General features: G+C 36.8%; 1 protein-coding gene across 1 annotated transcript in view; it reads right to left on the minus strand.

The window, feature by feature from the left end:
- Positions 1–23,718, minus strand: part of OSBPL11 (oxysterol binding protein like 11) — an 81,740-nt gene that overhangs the window by 11,947 nt on the left and 46,075 nt on the right. The window contains exons 8-11 of the mRNA XM_014866833.3: positions 23,203–23,343; positions 16,281–16,779; positions 12,909–13,095; positions 1,598–1,780 (exon numbers count right to left, since the gene is read on the minus strand). Of these exons, the coding sequence (XP_014722319.1) occupies positions 1,598–1,780; positions 12,909–13,095; positions 16,281–16,779; positions 23,203–23,343 (1,010 nt within the window). The remainder of the gene's footprint in view (positions 1–1,597; positions 1,781–12,908; positions 13,096–16,280; positions 16,780–23,202; positions 23,344–23,718) is intronic.

The following is a 23,718-nucleotide window of genomic DNA, read 5'->3' on the forward strand; positions in this document are numbered from 1 at the left end:
ACCACAATTTATCTATCTACTCATCTGTTGATGGACAGTTAGGTTATTTCCAGTGAAATTTTATTATTAGCAACAAATATTGTCAACTGTTTTCTTGAAGTGCCATGTTCATGTCATTCATTTACAAGAAAAATGTTTGCCCAATATTGAAATTAGAAAAGCTATAGTTTTTCTGTCAATCATTCTTTTAACTAAAAACGGTGTTTCACGAAAAGAGTAATTAGTTCAGCTTGTAACTCAAACAACTGCACAAGTGCTTTTCCTCCAGATAACCACTGTTCTTCTTTAGTAGATAGATGAATGTTTTATGCATACTCCCAATTTGTCACACAGAATATTAAAAAGATGGGTACTCGATGGTCTAGACAGCATAAAACTAATAATCTGTACTGCTTTTTCAAGGATATTCAAAAAAAGAAACTGGCATCTAAAAAAAAATGCAAGGACGTGGCAGTGAAGATACAGTGACTACTTGTATAGTGTGATCTGGTGCCACTGCTGTGACCAGCGCTAAGGCTCAGCAGTGCTATCCACCATCGCTTTTGCACCACGCATGCAACTGCTAACAGAGTGAAAAAGGGAAACAACATCTTAGTATTATTATGAAAAAATTCTGAGCAGACCAAAGCTTGAGAACTTCTCTTTTAGGATAAATCCTTAGAAGAATTTTTTTTTTCAATCATTACTGTTTTACTTTTTGACCCAATCTGAGTATCTGGTTAATGGGTATTTAATCCCTTTCCACAGCTAGTTATAAATTGATTGGTTCTATTCATGTAATCTTAAATTAAGATGTTCAATGCTTCCTTGTATTTCTTTTTTTCTTTCCTTGTACTCTTTTTAAAAAATTGATACAGCAATACTTCCATGTGATAGAAAATTTAAACAGTACACAAGGGCATTCTATGAAAAGTGCGCCTTTTTGCTTCCCAGACTGCAGTACTCCTCTCCAGAAGCACCACTGTAAACACATTTGGAGACTAACCTTATCAACACATACAGATCCTCCTCATTGACTTTTAAAGGCCTATGACATATATTGCCAAAATATCCTCTGATATTTGATCAGAGGATATCCTTTGATACTAACTCGCAGTATCAAAACGTCTATTAGCTCATAGTTTTCCTCAAAAGAGTATTTTAAAAACAATTTGTCTTATTAACTAATTTGTATTTCTTTGAATTCTAATTACACTGAACAACTTTTCATTTTTTCAGTGGGCATTTTTTCCCTGTATTTTTGTGAACTACATCCTTATATCCTTTGCTCATTTTTCTATTGGGGCACCTGTCCTTTTGTTAATAATTTGTAAGAGTTTTTATGATAAGGATAGTAATCTTTTGACTGTTAAATTTTAACACTTTTGCCAAGTTTACAAATGTTTGATTTTTACTAAAATGTGACTGTGTATCATATAAGGTCATAGCTGGTAATGGGTTTAAGAGCATCAGACCAGACCAACCCTTTCAATTTACACATGAGGAAGCTGGTGTAAAGTTGTGGAGTGACTTACCCAAGGTTGCAAGTTAGTGAAAAGGCTTAGATTAAGATCCATAGCTTCTGACTCTTTTCTGGGTGGATGGGAGGATGACATACCTGGATTCAAATGGATCTTGTTTCTCCAGAGGTCTTACTCTTTTCTTTGTCACTGACAATTTAGTCAAGTCCACATACTTCGTCTCTCCATTGCTATACGTGAACTCAAGAACACTATTCCATTCCCCTTGCACTCTGCATACCACAGTGTTGGTGATGTTGTGTTTTACTTCACCTGTAACCCTGGAGGCAGGTAGAAAATAAAGACATGCTCTGAGTGCAATAAGTGATATTAGGTTTGTTTCTTAGGATTCTGAAACCCAAGAATGCTCCTTGTAAATTCTGTTCAAACTGGTTAAACAGTTCACTTCAATTCGTCAATGGCAAAGTCAGACTCTTTATAAATCCCATGACAGCTTACTAGATAATTTTTTTAATTAGCATTTTTTCAAATAACATCAATTTTAATCTTTAGAAAGAATACTGGGAATCAAACCAGAGACTAAATCACCATAAATTATCATAAAATGCTTGCTACAAACAAAATTATCATAATATTAAAACTAAGTAGAAATATGAAAAATATTAACATTTCTTTTTTATTGTAGTCTAAAAATGTTACAACATTACAATCTGACTTTCTTTAACTAGGTCAATTTATTTAAAAGTTCGTAGTCATTATATTTTGAGTTATGGATATATCAATTCTTTATAAAACTGCGCAAGCCTAATTTTAAATTAAATATAGAGACCAGACAAATCAATGAGTAGAAAAATAGAAAAGATAAGTTGAAAATTTTTAAATTCTCTTGGTGAAATAGAAAAATTAGAAGAGTACTGGTATGCAAAACATTATTATCAACACAGAACTTAGGACTCAAACACTACTGTTGTTGAAAGTTTAATGAAGAGTTATCTGGCTGGTTTATCGACAGGTAGGATGCAGCTCAAATGAAAGTTGGAATAGGAACAGGTCTAACTATTTTCAATGAAGTATTTTCTGTTCATTGTAGGAAACAATAACAGGGTCAGATTAGATAGAGGTTCAGTACTCAGAGACCAGTGGGCAAATGTCAGGGTCTAACCAGTGTGCCAGGGATTATGGTTTATCTGGATTCAAAAGGGAATTCAAAGGACCAAAGCCCAGAGGGTCATGTGACAGCTCAGGAACCCTAGGTAGCATATGTCAGGTATAAGTCAAGGGCCTGGGAACCAGAGGGACATAGTTGAATTTAGGGAGCCCACAGCTTTTAATCAGAAGTTAAAGGTCTGCAAACCCAGAGCTCAAGGCAGAGGTGTAGGGGCCAATAAGCAAATGACCTATGAACTAGATCTTAGAGATCAAGGTGTACAGGAGTTTGGAATCCAAGAGCAAACCAAACATCCAAAATCAAAAGTTAGGTGTAACTATAGCTCACTGGATACAAAGAACACCATGACTACAAGGCTGCTTGATTACAGTAAAGGTGGGAACTCTGGGTTATATTTCAAAGCATATGAACTTAATTCCACTGCTAAGGGTTTCTTGCCTGACTGAATGTTTCTTGTGATGTTCATGTTTCCTCTCTGATTCCATTTGCCAACATTGTTCCCTTTCTTAAAAATTTATCTCTAACCAAACAGGATATGAGGAGATGACACGGAACACTTATCTCTTCCCTCCTCCATCCACACATACCTAGAGCTATACTCCAAGAACTAAGGAACAATAATCTGTTCCTCATTTGATCTCTCTTTTACTGCCACAGCACAATCTCTCAAGTTATCCTTATCTCCCACATGCCTTTCCACTCGACAAGTAAACCCTGGGTCTCTGTTGATGCACACTGGGTCACATGGGGTCCCTGCTGCTTAGTGCAGCTACACTGCAAGAGCAGTGTGAAGAGAACTGGGGCAGGGAAAAAGAAGCACACATACTAGAGGTAGGCCATGAGGAACTTGCAAACGGAACACAAGGAGGAAGAAGGGCCTCGCCTCATTTTGCATATAATAATTCATCATAACGGTCTAATGAAGGGTTGGCAAACTTCTGCAAAGGACCAGAAAGTAAATATCTTAGGATTCATGGGGCCAGATTGTCTCTGTCATAACTACTTAACATCTGTCATTGTAGCATGAAAGCAATCACAGATAATAAGTAAATGAATATCTAAATAGCTCAAGCACACACATCTAGATCACGCATCAACCAATAACAGAATATGCTGCCCTTAAGACACTTACCAAAGAGCTAAATCTTAAGTTGTCATCCTACTCATCTCTAAAATGGGGATAATTGATAAGGTATTTGCTCTCTCACTTTCTAAAAACTTGACATCAAATTGGCTTGTTAGATTGTCTAGACCCTGTCTCTATAGCTATTTGGAATACCAGAAAATCACTAGATTTATTAACTTGCCTTCATATAGAAAGCTTTCATTGATTGAAAGTTAAGATTTTAGCTTTAGGTTTCATTGATATATATAAGAAATACTCATAAGAAGGATACTTACATTTTATGCACAAATACTAAAGAAAATGTTGTCCATAATGTTACTCAATACCACTATATAAAGAAACCTACAACAAATCCCTTTAGAATTTAATACCAGGAAAATAGCTTGTCTCTCTTGAAAAAGTGACAGGCTTCCTTTATCAGACAATGAGAAGTATCTTGAGCATCATGATTCTTTTTTACTTTAACAGATAAGTCAGAACTAAATTTTATTTTCAGGTATAGTAATTACTTAATCCTGGCTTTACAGCATTATTGCCCTTTTCCATCATTATGGTTATTATAAAATTACAGACTTTATTTTTAACTATTATATGTGAGTTTTTCCTAAAAGACTTGCAAATGCTTTCCAAAGATAGGGCCCTGGATTCTAACACTAGACTGAAAGCTTCCTGAAGGCAGAGATAGTCTTTTTTCTACTCTGTAGCTCCAATATGCAGAAAAGTGTGTCACTCAGATAGTTAGCATAATCTTTCTATCATACCATTATATAGACAGATATAGTGCTATATTTATTTATCTATATAGATAATTCCTACCTCACTTTAGGATGATAATGATGAGAGAGATATATATATATGCGTGTGTGGAAAATGGGATCAGGAGATGGACATGAGCATGAGGAATAGTTAAGCAGCCTTGCTTGGCTGCATCATAGATAGCTGTGGAAAATGAGGGAGTAAGAGAAGACAAGTGGAAGATAATACATTTATAGCAAATGCAGACAGCAGATACTGTGTCTGCTCTGATTGCAGATAGCAGGAAAAACTAGGCTGCCTGAGGAGGGAGACAAGGCCATTAATAAAGGGATAAAAGAAGGCCTTTGTTATAATATTCTGTAAAATCAAAGAAGAAAAAATGTCAAGAATAGAGAAGTCTGTTTCTAATAGGAATCTTGTAAGTGAGAAATTAGGTGAAACCATTGGTCTTAAGGGAGATCAGAATGGAAAAAATGAGGAAACTTTGGAGTCAGCCAAAAGCATCCCTCGAGTTATGGGAAGAGATGTGAACGCAAAGGAGAGAGAGAGAGAGAGAGAGAGAGAGACTGTGTTAGAGAAAAGTGTTACACTTCCAAGTAACGAGAAGACCCAGTGAGTGCGGCCTTGTGGATACTAAAGAGTATGGAGGGAAAAGAAGCCAATTTAAGTAAGAAATTCAAACAAACAAGATGGCAAATATAATGACTGATTAACAAAAGTAAGAAATCTGAAATTATTAGGAGTCTTTAAAAAGTCAAAGTATGAAAACCAGGTATCAAAAGCCAGGAAGGTTTTTAGAATGCTTGCTTTGGATGCTCCCTCTAGGAATCCAGCTGCCAAGACGGAAGAAGTCCGGGACATGTGTGAGGGCCACATGCAGGCCTTCTGAATGACAGCTCCAGCTGAGCTCCAGGTCAACACCCAGATCTACTGCCTCCCGCCTGAGTGAGCTACCTTGGATATAGAGCTACGTCAAGGCCCTGGATGACTGAAGCCTCAACCAACATCCCACTACAACCACATGAAAGACACCATGTGAGAATCACCCAGCTGAGCCTGGTCAATCCACAGAACTGGGAAAGAGAATAATAAACAGCTGTTTTAAGCGCTAAGTTTTAGAGGGGTTTATCACCAGCAGTAGATAACTAGGACATCATCCAAAGTTATCTTAGATGCCCCTTAACTCCTCTACGTCCTATCAGTTATTCCTTGCAGTCTGTCAATTCTGAATGCCGAACTGCGCCCCAAGTCCATTCTTCATCTGCCACCAGATTGATCTTTTTTAAAATACAGATTTAAAATATATCACTTCCAGGGGCTGGCCCCATGGCCTAGTGGTTAAGTTTGGCGTGCTCCACTTCAGCACCCCAGGTTTGGTTCCCGAGTGCAGACCTATACCACTTGTTGGCGGCCACACTCTGTGGTGACCCACATACAAAATAGAGGAAGACTGGCACAGATGTTAGCTCAGGGCAAATCTTCCTCAAGCAAAAAGAAGAAGATTGGCAACAGATGTTAACTCAGGGTCAATCTTCCTCAGCAAAAAAATAAAATAAAATAAATCAGTTCCAGGTGCAAAACTGCTTATAATGTATTCTTGTCAAAACCTCAAAAAAACAAACGCAAATGGAGAAGCAGTCTATAAAATCAACCTATATTCTTCAAAAATGTCAATGTCATAAGAGACAACGAAAGACTGAGGAAATAGCCCAGAAGACTAAAGAGACATAACAATTAATGTAATACATGATCTTGGATCAAGAGAAAAAATACTGCTAATTATTGGGAAAACTGACAAAATTAAATATGGACTGTACATTAGATAACAGTATTATATCAATGTTACATTTCCTGAATTTGATGACTGTTTAGTGATTATGTGAGAGAATTTCCTTGTTCTTAGAAAATTCAGGCTAAAATATTTTGGGGTAAAGTGTCATGATGTCTTTAACTCTGAAATGTTTCAGGAATCATAATAATAACAAAGTATGTGTGTCTAGAGAGAGAAAGAGATTTTGAAAAAGCTAATGAAGCGGGGCTGGCCCCGTGGCCGAGTGGTTAAGTTCGCGCGCTCCGCTGCAGGCGGCCCAGTGTTTCGTTAGTTCGAATCCTGGGCGCGGACATGGCACTGCTCATCAGACCACGCTGAGGCAGCGTCCCACATGCCACAACTAGAAGAACCCACAACGAAGAATACACAACTATGTACCGGGGTGCTTTGGGGAGAAAAAGGAAAAAATAAAAATTTAAAAAAACAAAAACAAAAAAAAAAAAGAAAAAGCTAATGAAGCAAAATGTTAACAATTGGGAAACATAGGCAAAGGGTAGATGAGAGTTTTTATAACTCTACTGTAAAAAAAATTATTTCAAAACGAAAGATAAAAATAAGCAAAATTAATAAAATATATCACTTCTATGCATAAAATCTTAATTGGCTCCCCAAGGTCTTCAGAATAAAGATCAAATTTGTAAAAAAAAAAAAAAAGTCACTAAGGATAAATACAATGGTAACGTTAAATCTATTATGAAAGAAAGCCTGAGTATGTCCCATCCTTTTAAAGTCCCTCTCAACTCTTAAAACAGAGATTCTATCTCAAGAAAACTGTAGATACAAAGTAGTTAAATAAATGAAAACTTTTTTGTACGGGAAAGGTTGTGAAAACTACATAGCGGGGAAAAGGCATTATGAAATTGGCCACCTTCTCCCCGACTGGCCACCATGCTTCCTAATCCTGCAGATCCACTCTCTAGCCCTTGGAGATTCAGCCATGGATGGGCCTCGGGCTCCTCAGTCTATCTCCACTCTGCTTGCTTAGTGATCTGCCTGTTCCTAGCAAGGAATACAGACTGAGACAGATGACAACTGGGTTCTTAACAAGGATGTGGGTATGGACTTCATCAGGAAGGGTGAGTACTCTGAGCATTAGAGAAACTTAAACAGAGTTGTGATGCTGAAGAATGTGAGTAATCTAGTCTCAGTGAGGCATCAGCTCTGAAAAACATACGATTTCCTTATTGGAGCAAGAAGAGCTATGAAGAGAAGAAAGAGGATATCCTAAAGGCACAAGTCTAAGTACTGGAGAGGGACTTAAATCAAGAGAACATTTCTATGCAGGAAATTTGCAGCAAGCAACAACCTAAATGTCACGGCAATGGTTAAGATTTGGGAGATGAATTCTGATTCTCCACACAAAGATAGTCCTGAGAATATGATAAATTGTTACAATTTATATTTATTACTTTAACCTAAAGCAAGATAAAGCACTGGCTGAGGAAAAGGTTTAAATATTTTGTGTTTGGGGGAAAAAAATTTACCTGAGCTTAAAACTATAATCTGAATTTTTATAAAGGGACATTTGCATAAATGTAATTCATATATTAAGTGCTTGAAGCAAAGTTAAGACTTAAAAGTTAATCAGAATAGCTACACAGTTGAGCTGTTACAAAAGAAGAATATTTTGAACATGTAAGAGACATAACACTATGTGTACTAAATGTGGAATAAGGTTTTAACTGAAGACTGTCAGAGAATTTACATGTATAAATACAAATGAATATATGTGGGCACGGCTTTAACAGCCTCTTCCTTATTAGTAGCAGAGATTTAATACTGGAAAGGAACCCTCTGAATCACAATGAATATGGGAAAGTTTTCACTCACAGCTCAACATCAGCTCAACATGTGATAACATATGGATGGAATAAACGAGGGAAATCTTTAAAAAGGATCTTGTCTCTTAATCAGTCCAAGAAAGTTCACAGAGGAGAAAAAACTTCTGATGAATAATAATAATTTCAAAAACTCCTATCGTCATTATTTACCCATTATAGACATGGAAGAACTCACACTGGAGAAAAACCTTTATTAATCATTCATACTGCAAATGGCACAAGAGAAAACATACTGGAGAAAAATCATATGAAGGCAAACACTGTGAGGCAACTCTCCATAGTCATTCACTCCTTAAACAACATGAAATAATCCACACTGAACAGAAACTGAATGAGTGTGATCTATGTGGGAAAGCCTTTAGTCAATACTCCACTCTTACATAACACAAGAGAATTCACACTAGAGAAATACCCTATAAATATATAGTAGTTGTGGACAAGACTTCAGCCAGAGCTCTTCCTTTTAAACACGAGAGAATTCACATTGATTCAACCTATGTCTAATTAATGGGGGGAGAATACTTGGCCAAAGTTTTAGCCTTGATGCTAAAACAGGAAAATTCACGCAGCAGAGAAACTCTAAAACTAATGAATGTGGTGAAGGCTTCAGCCAGAACTCTACCTCAATATCAGAAAACCTGATATTTTCTACCTGACATCGGAAAACTCCTAGAGGAAAATGCTACTTCTGTAATCAATATGGAAGAGCCTTCAGCTGGAGCTCTGGCCTTAGTGTACACAATAATGGGGAGAAATCCTATACATGTAACGAATGTGGACAACTCCTTAACAGAAGAAAGTCTCTTGATGAGCACTAGAGACTTCATACAGCAGACACAAGTTGAATGAAATGAATGTAGCAAAGCCTTTATTCATAGAGCCAAACTTGGAAAAAGTGAGAATTCACACTGGAGAACAACACTTTGAACATAATGAATGAAGCAAAGTCTTCAGTAACCATTCATTAAAGACCTTATAACCTTACAGCTCTCTCCCTGGAGAGATTTCTATGTATAAAAGCCCTTAAGTAGAACTCTCAGTTTATTAAACACTAGACAATTCATATTAGAAGAAACCCTATAAAGATCCCTTTACTACATAACTGAGGCAATAGTTCAGACTTCTGTCATACGAAATATTAATGAAAGACAAAGACTAGATCAGTAAATGAAAATACATATGCAATAAATATTGTTGCTGAAAAATTAAATCATTATCTGTGTCTTCAAAAAGCATGTACTATTTTATTGGGTAAAAAGGCCAGTATTTTCTCGAATATTTCATCACTATTGATCAGTTACTCACTTCCTATTTCTTCTATTTTTACAGGTTTTTTGAGGCAAATTTACATATAATACACCCACTTTTAAGTGTACAGTTTGATTAGTGTTGATAAACGCATGTAATGGTGCAACTACCACCAATATCAAGTTGTTGAAGATTTCCATCACCCTTTGGGTCCCTTTACAGTCCATTTTCTGTTTTCATAGTTATTATAAGCTATCATTACAAAACTAGGCACCAAGAGGAAAATATCTTTGAATGATAGCTGGAAAACAGAAAATGGCACAAAATAGCTGGCACAAAACAGTATATTGTTTTCTTATAGCAGGGTTAAAAGATATATTCAAATGGTAAGGAATGACTAGGAATATATAGATAAGCACACTTAATTCAAAAGTAAAAAAAAAAAGTTACCATAAAATTTGTGTTGGGTTTTTAGCTTAGATACAATTAAATATTCCAACACAAACTTTCCATGTATGTTGGTGTTTACAAGCCTCAGTATTTCCTTATAGGCTGAGCCCCACTGCCCTAGCAGCTGGTACCGATGTTGTTAATAGCTACTGATTTGCGGCTGTGGCTCTAGGATTTTCATTTCAGTTACTATCAACTATCTGGCATTGAATAAAACATGTTAATACCAAAACAACCATCCTAGTTTTCCATGTCACTAAGAGTGACTGTTGAAAGAAATAAAGATGTTAAACTCAGAGAAGAGAAAAATGAAGACAGCCTACAAGAGCTGTTTTCAAACCTGAAGGGTTATCCTGGAGGAGGAAAGGGGATATTAATTGTGTGAAGATCCAAAAAATCAAATCCAAGGCTTCATACCTAAGAAGTTGACCAGCAATAAATTAAAGAATCATTGGGAATAGCTACAGTTTGATAGAGTGGACTAGATTCTATCTCCGAGAAGAAAGAAACTCACACTTAACCATATTTCCAAAATGATTGACAGATCACTTACTATGCGCACAGCACTGTATAGATGCAACGGAAGGCCCAAAACAGCACAGTTCTGTCAAAAAGCTTACAGCCATTTTGGGGAAATAGGGCATATCAATCAAGAGAATTAGTTTGTGTATAAACAACATGTTTTTTAAAAAAATGTTTTTATACATAACACGAATGCTGTAGGATTTCAAATAACACACACACATACGTACATGCACACACACAGACTTATGCACACACACACTCGCAGAATGAAGTTTCAGGAACCGGAAATAGTACTCAAAAAAGACAACTAAAATTGCTGCATGTCTCTTTATCCAGAAAATAATACTTAAGAGAAAAGAAAACATATGCCACTAAGAAGTACATCAATATCACTGCCAATAAAAAGTGCTGGATTTCGGAAAATTTATTACTGTAGTTGTCTTCCCTTAAGCATTCTACTCAAGTGTATGCACTGAGGAACAGTTTCACCAAGGCAAGAATGTTACAAGGATGCAGATTTCAGCTCTAACTTCATATAAATAGGGGGAGTCTGAAAATGGAATGTGTGAGGCATCACACATTGTGAGTTCTGTACTAATAATAATGTTCCAACACAGATTGAACAAATCAGTTATCAGGCATGTGTTGCAAAGGGATTTATGCACCTAGTAAATGTTGGGCTAGTGACTTCCAAAGCCCCTTCTAATTGCAAGGTTTGAATCCTGTGATTACTCTGATGAGGAAATAAGTAGAAGAACATATAACAAAGTGTGAACTAAATTAATATCTTCTTTAAGGGTAAAAGGTGACTGTTCTGACAATGTCCAGTGGTTCTGCTTAGATGAACTATATTCTTTTTTTTTTAAAGATTTTATTTTTCCTTTTTCTCCCCAAAGTCCCCTGGTACAGAGTTGTATTTTTTTTAGTTGTGGGTCCTTCCAGTTGTGGCACATGGGATGCCACCTCAGCATGGCCTGATGAGCAGTGCCATGTTCGCGCCCAGGATCCGAACCAACGAAACCCTGGGCCGCCGAAGTGGAATGTGCCAACTTAACCACTCGGCCACGGGGCCAGCCCCTGTATTCTTTTTTTTAATTCTCTGCTTCAGTGTTTTGAAATCTGTATTGTTAAAGGCCCACTCAATGCCTGGGAGCCAATCAATCTTTCTACTTCAAAGATTGTTGAGTCCCAGCTGGCCAGTGAAGAGGTAAAAGAGCTATACGCAATGGAAAGTCTCATACACGGCTGGAGAAGTGTATTCTGGCATAAGCACTAAAGAAAACTGTTTGGCAGTATCTACCTCAGTTCAACTTCCATCTCCTATGACCCAGTAACTTCACTCCTAGGTATCTACCCAACAGAAATTCATATATACCTTTACCAAACAGTGTTCCAGCAGCCCTATTTGTAATGCCTCAAAGTGGGAAACTACCCAAATGCCCATCAACATTAGAATGAATAAATGAATTGTGGTATAGTCAAACAATGGAATAGAGTCCTCACTAAGGAGAATGAACTGCAAGTATACATGGATGAATCTCAAAAACATAATATTGACCAAAAGAAGTCTAAGAAGAAAGAGTACATAGTGTATGACTCCATTTATATAGAAGTCAAAAATAGACAAAACTAATCTATGGTGTTAGAAATCAGGACAGTGGCTACCCTAAGCGGGAGGGGTGTGTTAACCTGTGTGTGTGTGTGTGTGTGTGTGTGTGTGTGTGTGTGTGTAACTGTAACAGGGCATGAGGAGGGCCTCAGGGATGCTAGCAATGTTCCATGTCTAGATCAAAGTGCGCAAATCTTCACTTTGTGAAAATATATCAACCTGTATACTTCTGTGTGTGTTATTTTTCAATAAAAAGTTTATAGAAAAATAAAACTATCTCTATTTCAGGGACAGTCAGAATAGACATCAAGGGCTTAAGGAAAGAGTTAGTTTCCTCTTGAGGATCCTATGAGAAAAACTTGTCTTCCGTAGTTTGAATGATCTGGACTAGTGCCGAAGAGACTAACAAGTTGAAAAGGGGGTATAATCACTGGCCAGTCCTAGATGGGATTAAAACAAAGGCACCAATCAGTACTAGTACCTAAAGACTGGCTTCTATCATTGTGCTTCCTCAACTATTTCTTGTGATTAGATATATTTTCCCCCTAACTTGTAGCAACAGCTGCCTCCACTGAGGTCTGCATTCAAGTCTGAATTCCTTTAAAGGCAAACCTTGGGCCAGAGACTGCATGTTCCTGTGTTAGGAATTCCATTCTACATTTTGTTAACTACTTTATCAGGAAAATTTTACAAGAGTAGATAGATCTGTCACTATTTTGAAAACTAGATCATGATTTCCAGAATGCCTTGAAAGATGAAATATATTAAACAAGAAACAAATGTAAATAAAAATTCAACTCCATTCACATAAAACAAAGCAGAAAAACAATAAGGAGTTATAATATAAGATCAAACTGGTAGAATAAGAGCCAGGAATCATTAAAATGTTCTTACCGGTGCAGTTTGCCACCATAAAATGGCTTCGTATGAAAAGTGATGCTGGCTGAATACCCAGTTTTTACACAGTTGACACTGACTTTGCCACCCAGTTCCACCCAAGGAACAGTTAGAATTGACCGGGCATATGCACAAGGCAGAGAAAATGTATACTCTTCTCCATGCTCCAACAGACTGAGGACACCTGAATGTGAAACATGACGGTGGTTAATATCTCAAAAAAAAAGACAGTTATGAAAAATCCTATTATTTCTTCTCATCTCTAGTGAATAAACATCATTATTTTGCTTAATTTTCACTTAATTTTGGATGAAATTAACTTCATTTACAACTGTATTTGACAACCTTTCCTGGTAATAGTGAATCAAGGTTACTTTCACTATGACCTAACTATCCCTTTGGGGTTCATGGGAGCAGAAAATGTCACAATGGGAACAATTCAAGAGTTCCCTCTAATACTCCTAAAAATAAAGTAAAACCTTATGTCAGTGTTTAAAGACATGCTATACTGCATCAGGTTAAAGTCTGATCATTAATAGGTACTAATAACTTTCTCAGTTTGGGAATAACTAAATGTCTAATGCTATAGAGTCATAGACCTTAATCTCAAGACAGCTTGATGAAAAAAAAAGTATTTTCTACTCTATTCTATGCATGTTAGGAAGAAAAAAAACCTAATTCTATGACAAAAATTATGATCATCATAATAATTTTGTTTGCCAAATTCTGAAATATTTAGGGTGAAGCTACAAGACATAAGAAGTGGTAGTTTTCAAACAAATATTATTCTAACGGGGCTTGTTCCATATTAAGTAATCCCATAACAAAGATGGTTTTAAAAAACATATAAAAAGAATTACAGGGGCCAGCCCCATGGCCGAGTGGTTAAGTTCACACACTCCGCTTTGGCAGCCCAGGGTTTTGCCAGTTCGGATCCTGGGCGCAGACATGGCACCGGTCATTAGGATACGCTGAGGTGGCATCCCACATGCCACAACTAGAAGGACCCACAACTAAAATATACAACTATGTACTGGGGGGATTTGGGGAGAAAAAGAAGAAAAAAAAAAAGAGAAGATTAGCAACAGTTGTTAGCTCAGGTGCCAATCTTTAAAAAAAAAATATATTAATCAATAATTAATTTATACTAGATAATTAAGAGACACTAAGGATATCTGAGCTACATTACTAACCTAAGCTCACTACCTGGGTCGCCATCAGACCAAATACTGAACTGGAAATGTACTAGTCTGAACTCTTATGGTAATCTCCCTCTTAATGAATGTTCATTAAGTACTCTGTTCTTAATGTTCACAAATAAGGGCAAGAATTATGATATTTTAATATAGCTAATTTTTAGGATAAGCAAATAAACAGATTCTAAAGTAGTCTACATAAAGCAACACCAACTATTTTTTTTGTATTACCCTTAACAGTCTTCACAAAGGGTAACAATAAATCAAGAATTACTGAGCCATTTCATAAGGGACATGATTCTGGCTGTAACAGATTTATATATAATGGGAGCTGTCAGAAGAGATATAGACAACATACTGAGGTATATTTTAAGTACTTAATAATAACTGTTGACTAATTCTAAGTTGGAAAAGATATATTTTTATTATTTTTTAAAAAATATCTTATAAACTGGGTTTATGATCTTTGATTTCTAAGAATATATTTAACATAAGTAGCACACACACAGAATTTAAAATCCGAAGACATACACAGCCAGTTTTGAATGTACATGATAAACGACTAGTTAGGATAACTGAGATTCAAAGAATTCTAAAATCTCATTTATCATTAAACAGAATTTCCCCCTACTAATAAATAAAAAACAAGATTGCTAATAGCAAAATAAATTGTCTTACGTTCCATTCACTGATTTTATTTACTTTCTGTTGAGGGTACCAATAGCAATTTAATCTCTAAAAGACAATCCATAAACATATAATTAGCACTTAAATAATCAAAAATTAATGATTTTATACCTCCTTCATGATTAATGCATGGTTAAGATATTAATGCTTCTCCTTATTTTTGGAGGTATTTCCTTTCTTGGAGTGGGAGAGGCTACCATTATCAGATTCTTTCTGTTATATGAATTGATAAGAGTAACTGTTGTCGGGGAGAGCATGTCAAAGAATGAGGTTCTCAATCTGTCTATGCTTTAACCTTTGTGATCCTGAATATGTCCCACCACCTCTAAACTTCAGTTTTTTCATTTAAAAAATAAATAAATTGATTGATGAAGATCCTAGGGCTAATGTTATGGAGCTTGTAACTCAAGGTGGCAATTTTTTTTCTAACTGATAAAACACGAGTACTTTATATGTTATGAAAGTTTTGATTAGCTTGAGACATTATTTGGAAATTATCACAACAGATCTTAAAAATGGGGAAAACTGAAAAGGAGGATAAAGTATTTTCCTGACAGCTACAACAACATAATCTCAAAATGTCAGCGTCACAGGCTTATTACGCTGTGCTTACAATGTAAGTTTACAATCAGAACCAATTATGCTACACAGAAGAGTCTGCCTGTAATATTAAAATGGGTTTTCCACCATTGTATTTTCATTAACTCTGCTATGATTTCTGTGGAGGCTTTTTTTGTTCTTGATTTTTTGCATCTTCTTGGCCAAAAAACACTGTATTTCCTTAAATTATTTTTTCATGACCTTTTCCTGAAGTAGAATTAAAGTGTGGCAACGTATTTTAAAATACTCCATGTATATCTCCTCAGGAAATACAAAAGATGTAGATAAAGATTTACCTAGAAGATATTTCTTGAGTGGTTTTTATAAAAATGAAAATATGGAAACAACTTCAATGTTCAAATAGAGTAAATAGTTAAAAGATAGTAAATATCCCAGTTCATAGGATATTATGCAGTCATTAAAACATGTTTTCAAGTATTATCAATGACATGAGAAAATGAATATTTAGCGCAAAAAAGGAGGACACAAATTATAGAGAGGGAATTAATCCTAATTTGAGAAAACAAAAATAAAAGTCTGAACATGCACACACAGAAAAAATACTAAATTCTAGCTAAATTTATCCATCTCTGGACAGGGGGATTAGAGATGCTTTATTTTCTCCTTGATATTTCTCTAAGTTTTCTAAATTTTCTACAATAAAAACATTTTATATTTAAAATCAGAAAAAAATCATTTAAAAAGAGAATTTATATTTGTTCATAGGTATGCTCCCACCACCCCCAGCCTTCTGGGACACACTAGGAATTGGAACAAAAAAGTAGTACACATAACATTTCAAATTTATAAGTAATATTTATCTAGCTTCCCAAAATTTAAGACTGTAGTTTGATATTAAAAATTGGAGAACAATTTTTCTACTTACCTTCTCCAACCATTGTCACGCCTATCGACATGCCTAAGAATTTGCTCTTAGTCCAGACATGGGCATTTACACACATCTTCCTCTCTGCACATTCTGCATAAAATCCTGAGACTGGAGGATGATGGGAAACCTGCTCAGCGACGAATCTGACTGTATAACAGTCTGATCCCACCTGGCTCAAAGCCTCCTCTGACACAGGAGCGTGATTTGTGATTGCCTGGGTGGAAGAGCTGCTAATAACACTGGATGCTATCTCGCTTTTTGGCATCCTCCAGGAACAGTGAAATGTTTCTCCAATGATAGGATTGTACGGTTTCTTAGCAATGGCTCCCTTACGGCCTTCATGAAATGAGGTAAGGTAGTACTCAACAAAACGAATCATTCTGTCCTCAGCTGTGGCTCCATTAGTGATGGCTATAAATAGGTCTGGATGAGACATAAAGTCTGCATACATTTCCAGCAAGGAACGCTTCTCTAGGATAAACGTAGGAAGCACCACCTAAAACAACAACAATGACAAAATTAACCAAAGAGGAAAACTTTAATCCATGTGTATATCAGTAGATAACTATTCTTATCTCTCTGAACACATTTCATTCTAGATGGACAGTAAAAACAAAGTCACAAAAGAAAAGTATGGTCTCATTAAAAAATAAGCATGCTTGAAAGGAAATGACAGCCAGGTGGTTAAAATTAAATACAAATTCAGGCCTTCAAGAGGGTCAGGTAAAAGAAATTTTTTTTTTTTTTTGAGGAAGATTAGCTCTGAGCTAATTACTGTCAATCCTCCTCTTTTTGCTGAGGAAGACTGGCCCTGAGCTAACATCCATGCTCATCTTCCTCTACGTTATATGTGGGACGCCTACCACAGCATGGCTTTTGCCAAGCGGTGCCATGTCTGCACCCGGGATCCGAACTGGCAAACCCCAAGCCGCTGAGAAGCAGAACATGCACACCTAACTGCTATGCCACTGGGCCGGCCCCAAGAAATTTTTTTTAAATCCCCAAACTCCTTGGAATGAATAAAAGTGTTATGAGGGAAATGGTGGTAAAACTCAAAGTAAATGCTACCCATGCTTTTCTTCTTCTCCTACTTTAAAAATAAATTGATCATGATACGAGGTATGAGAAGAGGAAATAAATGCCATTCTCTGAGAATAAAGAGGATCACTAACCAAAGCAAAATTTCTAACCTACATTTAATTTTAAGCACAAGAGAACTATTTCCAAGAAGAGAACTTCTGCCATGTAAAGCCAGGTAAGGTAAGGAAGACTGACTGTTTTATTTAAAGCAGAATTGGAGAGGCACTGCAAACTGGTTCAACTCTTTGAGAAAACAATCTGGCAATATTTTTCAAGAGCCTGAAGATGTTCAGATCCATTTAGCCTTGTGAATAGTCTACCAGGAAGCTAGTCTTAGGAAATAATATGAATGAAAAAAAAAGAATGTGAAAATAAAATTAAAACAACCTATTTAAAAAAAATTTTTTTTAGCGAGGTTATGATAGTTTACAACCTTGTGAGATTTCAGTTGTACATTATTTTTTGTCAGTCATATTATAGATGCACCACTTCACCCTTTGTGCCCACCCGCCACTCCCCTTTCCCCTGGTAACCACTAATCTGTTCTCTGTGTCCATGTGTTTGTTTATCTTCCACATGTGAGTGGAATCATACAGAGTTTGTCTTTCTCTATCTGGCTTATTTAGTTTAACATAATACCCTCAAGGTCCATCCATGAACAAACTATGTTTTTAACTACAGTTCTAGCTAACTTAAATACAGGACTTTAATTTAATGGACTATTACAGTCATTTAAAAAGATGGTTATGAAGATGATATAAGTGATACAAAAGATACTGATGTTTCAGGTTCATTTCAGGATGGATTGAACACACACATCTTAATTTCACTTTCTACTGAAATCCCATTAAAATTATATAAATAAATGTCATATAAGGGCAAACCTAGAGGTATCAGGAAAGCTAACAAAAAGCAGTAACATTTTGGGAGTTGTTAACTAGAAAGATGACTCTTAAGCAGTGGTTTACAGATTCCTGAGAGGACTCAGGAACTGACAGTACCAGGTACCTTTGGATCTGAGGGTTTAGAGAAACGCTAAAATAAAGACAACTGAGTGAAATCTGTGTGCAAAGCAATTAGATCCATAACCCCCCTCCCCAACTCCGCACTGTGGTAACTGTCCCTCTTGCACCGCAGCCAAAATCAAGAAGTTTAGTCTCTGGAGAGTGAACTAAGGCGGCTTATTCTCTAGTCTGGGGAACGTCAAGGACTCCCAAGAGAGTAGATACCATACTGATAACAGGGGGACGAAGTCACCCCATGTGAATTAAATGTTAGATGCTGAGATTCTCTTGCACACAGCCCTCTCCTCCACAACTCCTAGTTGCTTACTCACCAAGCAGGAGATTAGAAGAATTCCTTTCGCGGAATTTGACTAACCCATTAGAGGAAAAATCTAATGATACTGACACCAGGTTCCCCAACAAATCTAGATTACTCAACACTGAAAAGCATAGGCCCCACCCATATGTTCAAAACTTAAAATCAGGTTTTTAGTTCCCCTACACTTACTCATGCACAGAAATCCAAGAAATACCTGATCTCTGAGAAAACCTCTAATTAGGAATTTAAAGACCAAAACAAAGAAACAGAGTTGGAGGAAACAGAAACCTCACTGGAGGGAGGGGAAAAAACTTAAAAATAATAATTAATATCTTCAGAGAATTGAGAAGATATTACATACACGAAACAAGGATGCTTTTTGAAAAAGAAAATTTTAAAATATGACAGGAAAAACTAAAAATCAAGAGAAAGGTTAGAAAATAAAGGTGAGGAAATCTCCTACAACATAGAAGAGAGACAGAAGAGAAAAATAGAGGACCAGACAAGGAAGTTCAATGTCTATGTAATAAGGATTTCAGAGAGAACAGGAAAAAATAGAAAATTGTCAATGAAAAAATTCAAGAAACATTCAGAGAACTGAAAAGTATGTGTTGTCTTACTGAAAAGGCCCACCAAGTGCCCAGAGACAATGGATAAAAAGAATCCTCAGGGCCGGCCCCGTGGCCGAGTGGTTAAGTTTGTGCGCTCTGCTTGGGTGGCCCAGGGTTTCACTGGTTCAGATCCTGGGTGCAGACAAGGCACCGCTCATCAGGCCATGCTAAGGCAGAGTCCCACATGCCACAACTAGAAGGACCCACAACTAAAAATACACAACTATGTACCAGGGGACTTTGGGGAGAAAAAGGAAAAAGAAAAGAAAAAAGAATCCTATCCAAGATACGTCACTGTGAAATTTCAGACTTCTGGGGACAAAGAAAAGACTCCAAAAACAAGCAAAACAGGTCACAAACAGAAGATGAGGAATTAGAATGACATCAGTCTTTTCACTAAAACCCTACAGCAAGGAGGCAATGTTCTAAAGGAAAATTAACTATAAGTTAGAAATTCTATCCAAACTAGCAATCAAATATGAGAGCAAAATAAAGACATTTCTGACATACATTTTCGCATTTTGCCTCCGACAGATCTTTCTCAGAAGGGAAAGGAGAATGTGCTCCATCAAAATGAGAGGCAACAAAAAAGAAGCGAGGAATCAGGAAACAGATTCAGCACAGGAGAAAGGTAAAGGAAACGCCAGGAGGACAATGAAAGGCCATCCCAGGAAGAAAGTTGTACAGCAGACACAGGGAAATGACCCAGATTAGAATGACGTGATTCAAGACCCAGACAGGTGGAAGACTATCATCTACATGCTTCATGCTGCCATTGAGATCATCTTTTTAAACCTGAGGCTAGAATGCCCTAGTGAAACTGGTTTCAACTGTATCTGTATTTGGCTTGTGTTGACCCTCTGCTGATGAGGTGCCTATTCTCCTCTCCACGCTCTGCTGTCTGGATTGGCCGAAGACACTCATTTCACCCACAGACTGTTTCACCCACAGACTATTTCACCCACAGATGCGTTCTGGCTTCAATCTACTCCTGAGAGTTGGGGCTAGGTCACAGTTCGGAACCTCAGCAGCAGAGAACACTGAGCAGCTCACTCCCCCTGCCCACGTTCCTCCTGGATGTCCAGCATCCAGCTCACACCAAATGCTTTAACTGTGAGCTGTATATTTCACAGGACTCACTCACAATTTTGCCTTCTGATTTCCTCAGAAATGGTTCTTTTAAACTTTCTCAGTAATTTATAAGAAGCTGAAGCCAGAGACTGTTTAATTTACCTTCCCCTGGGAGCCTTCTTCTCTGAAAGGCATTATAGCCCTTTCCTTATATAGCTAAACATGTGCTGGCTATCACTTTTTCTAAACTAAATAACACATTGTTATGGGGTACATATACAGGTGGTAAAATTATGAAGAAAAGTAGGGGGATGATTAACACAAAAGTCAAGTAAGTGGGTACATCTAGGAAACAGTAGGGGACTACAACCAGGAGGGGCACTCACAGAGCTTCCAAGTTCTGGCAATGTTCTATAAGTTAATCTGAGAGGCAGGTACACAGGTATGTGTTTTACCAGTGTTCTTCCATCTGTTTATATGCATTCTATTCAGTCTTCTGCATGCATAATACATTTCACAAAGATATTAACTGAGAAAAGGAAATATAACAAAATTGGATATAAACTATGGTTATCTGAAGAAAGACTGGAAGGGATTCTCAAAAGTGAGAGTCGTGTTGTTAGAGTGGTGAAATTATAGGAGATTTTTTCCTTCTGTTTTCCAAAACTTTCCGTGAGGTCTTTAATTATACTAAATTCATAGTATTATTTAAAAAGGAGCAAAATGAACAGTGGGGAACACATATATTACTTATTTACAACACACAGGCTAGGACCATGGTTACCTTCTAGTTGTTATAGTTCCTGCACTCAGCACGGTGTCTGGAATATAAGGGGGGGCTCAATAAATACGTGTTGTATCAGTGTTCTTGATGGATAGGAGGTAGATGTGACTGCAGTTTAGTCACCAGGTTCTTTAATGTTGTTCAAAAAGCAGCACTCTTTTCAATGTTATGTGAATGTTTATAATTTGTGGTTGGTTGATGTTTATAATTAAAAAAAAATTTTTTTTCCTTTCTGCTTTTTCTCCCCAAATCCCCCCAGTACATTGTTGTATATTTTAGTTGTGGGTCCTTCTAGTTGTGACATGTGGGACGCCGCCTCAGCGAGGCCTGATGAGCAGTGCCACGTCAATAGCCAGGATCCGAAGCAGCGAAACCCTGAGCCGCTGCAGCGGACCACGTGTACTTAACCACTGGGACACGGGGCCAGCCCCAATGTTAATGATTTTATATATAAATATAAAAAACATATATATACACATATCTTTTTAATTAACAAAGAACAAATGTGGGGAAAGTTTTTCATATATAGTTATTCATGCCAAGAGAGAGCTTTGCCATCTGGATTACTATCAAAGCACATTCTTTTCAAATGTTCTATGCCTCATAAACTCCAACACTGCTCTTATGCCTTATAAAGCTAAATCTACTAAGGAAAAGCAAACACCATAATAACCAACAAACCCCTCATATCATTATTCATTTTAACTGATTTTATAACTAATAGTCTTTTCTGCACCACTAATATGAAGATTTCTAGAATAGACATGATACCCAGTTGAAATACTAAGGTTAGATGAAAGAGGAAAGGTTAATGGATTTCTTTATTAATTCCTAAAATGTCTGCTTCTTTAGTAGGCTTTTAATTTAGTCTATTTACTTCTAAACCCGCCTATAATCATCATAAGTTGAGTAAAGAAAGGTGTTTTTGATTTTGAAATGCTTCAAAGTAAATTCTAAAGGCAAAATGCTTTCTGTTTATGTTTTCAAGTGAACAATTCACTGGAATCAAACCACCTTTAATCTACACTTTCATCGCCTTCAATGGCATCAAAACCCTCAATTTGAAACAATTCTCCTAAAGTCAATTTTGCAATCCTATACCAATGCACAGTAGTGTCAACAGTAACTCAAAGTACATAATCCCACAGTGGTAACATTTGACATATATAGGTTTTAAATCTGATATGCTTTTTAAATTAATGTCATGGATTAACTGTTAAAACAAATTAAGGCACAGAAATTAAATAAACCGGGAATGGAGAAAACTGGCCTAAAATTAAAAACGATAAACGAGTGCTTCTCAAACTTTAATGTACATATGAACTGCATGGGGATCTTATCAAAATGCAGGTTCTGGTCTTCTAAGTTTGAAATAGAGGGCTGAGATTCTGAATTTCTAACATGTTCATAGGTGATGATGACGCTACTGGTCTTCAGACCACACTTTTTTTTTTCTAGTTTTACTGAGGTATAACTGACAAATAAAACTGCAAGATATTTAAAGTGTATGTTGTGGTGATTTGATATACTATACATTGTGAAAGGATTCCCACCACCTAGTTAATTCAGATCACCCTTTTTTTTTGAAGAAGAAGATGATTGGCCCTGAGCTAACATCTGCTGCTAATCCTCCTCTCTTTTGCTGAGGAAGACTGGCCCTGAGCTAACATCCGTGCCCATTTTCCTTTACTTTATAAGTGGGACGCTTACCACAGCGTGGCTTGACAAGTGGTGTGTAGGTCCACACCCGGGATCTGAACCAGCAAACCCGGGGCCACCAAAGCAGAACATGTGAATTTAACTACTGTGCCACCGGGCCAGCCCCCAGATAACATTTTTAAAGTAAGCAAGGCTACAGATGTTAGTTCAGTGACAATCTTCTTCAAGAAAAAGAGGAAGATTGTCAACAGATGTTAGCTCAAGGCCGATCTTCCTCACACACACACAAAATAACAACAATGTAAAAGAACAAAAAGCCCTGACAACATTAACAATTACAGGTATAGTCCTGCCCCAACGATCTCCACAGCCAGTTTAACCCATTACTCACTCTTGTTAAATCCATGCCCAGCTTAAGCTGTGACAAGAGATGGAGGATGACACTGCGCTGCTCTTCCACTGCTCCCAGGTCATCCTCCTTGTTGTCACATGTATCCTCCACCTCATCATCTGCATTTATTTCTTCGGGTTCCTTAATGCAAAACAAAGCAAAAGTCTAGTGTTATAAATGTTTACTAATTTCTATTGAGAATAAAAGTCTCTTTTCTGTCACTGTCTCTCTGTGCAAGAAATACTCCTGTATTTTCTTTTTTATATATGTTAAGATCACACAGACAACTACTGTTTGTGTAAATCAGAATTACTTGTTTTTACAACCTTGAGGAGAGGCTTTCTCAACTCCCCTTTTCAATGGCTAGTAGGACTGTCAGGAAGCATCTCCTGTTATCAACCCTAAATCAGTTGCACAACATAGTTTAAGTATAGTTGCCAATGTTTACTCATCATAAACAGGGAGAAAAGTTGATCATCCTCCTCTCTACACATGGATAACAAATCTAATAATTAT

Source organism: Equus asinus, chromosome 5 (genome assembly GCF_041296235.1).
Source record: "Equus asinus isolate D_3611 breed Donkey chromosome 5, EquAss-T2T_v2, whole genome shotgun sequence".
Classification (NCBI taxonomy): domain Eukaryota; kingdom Metazoa; phylum Chordata; class Mammalia; order Perissodactyla; family Equidae; genus Equus; species Equus asinus.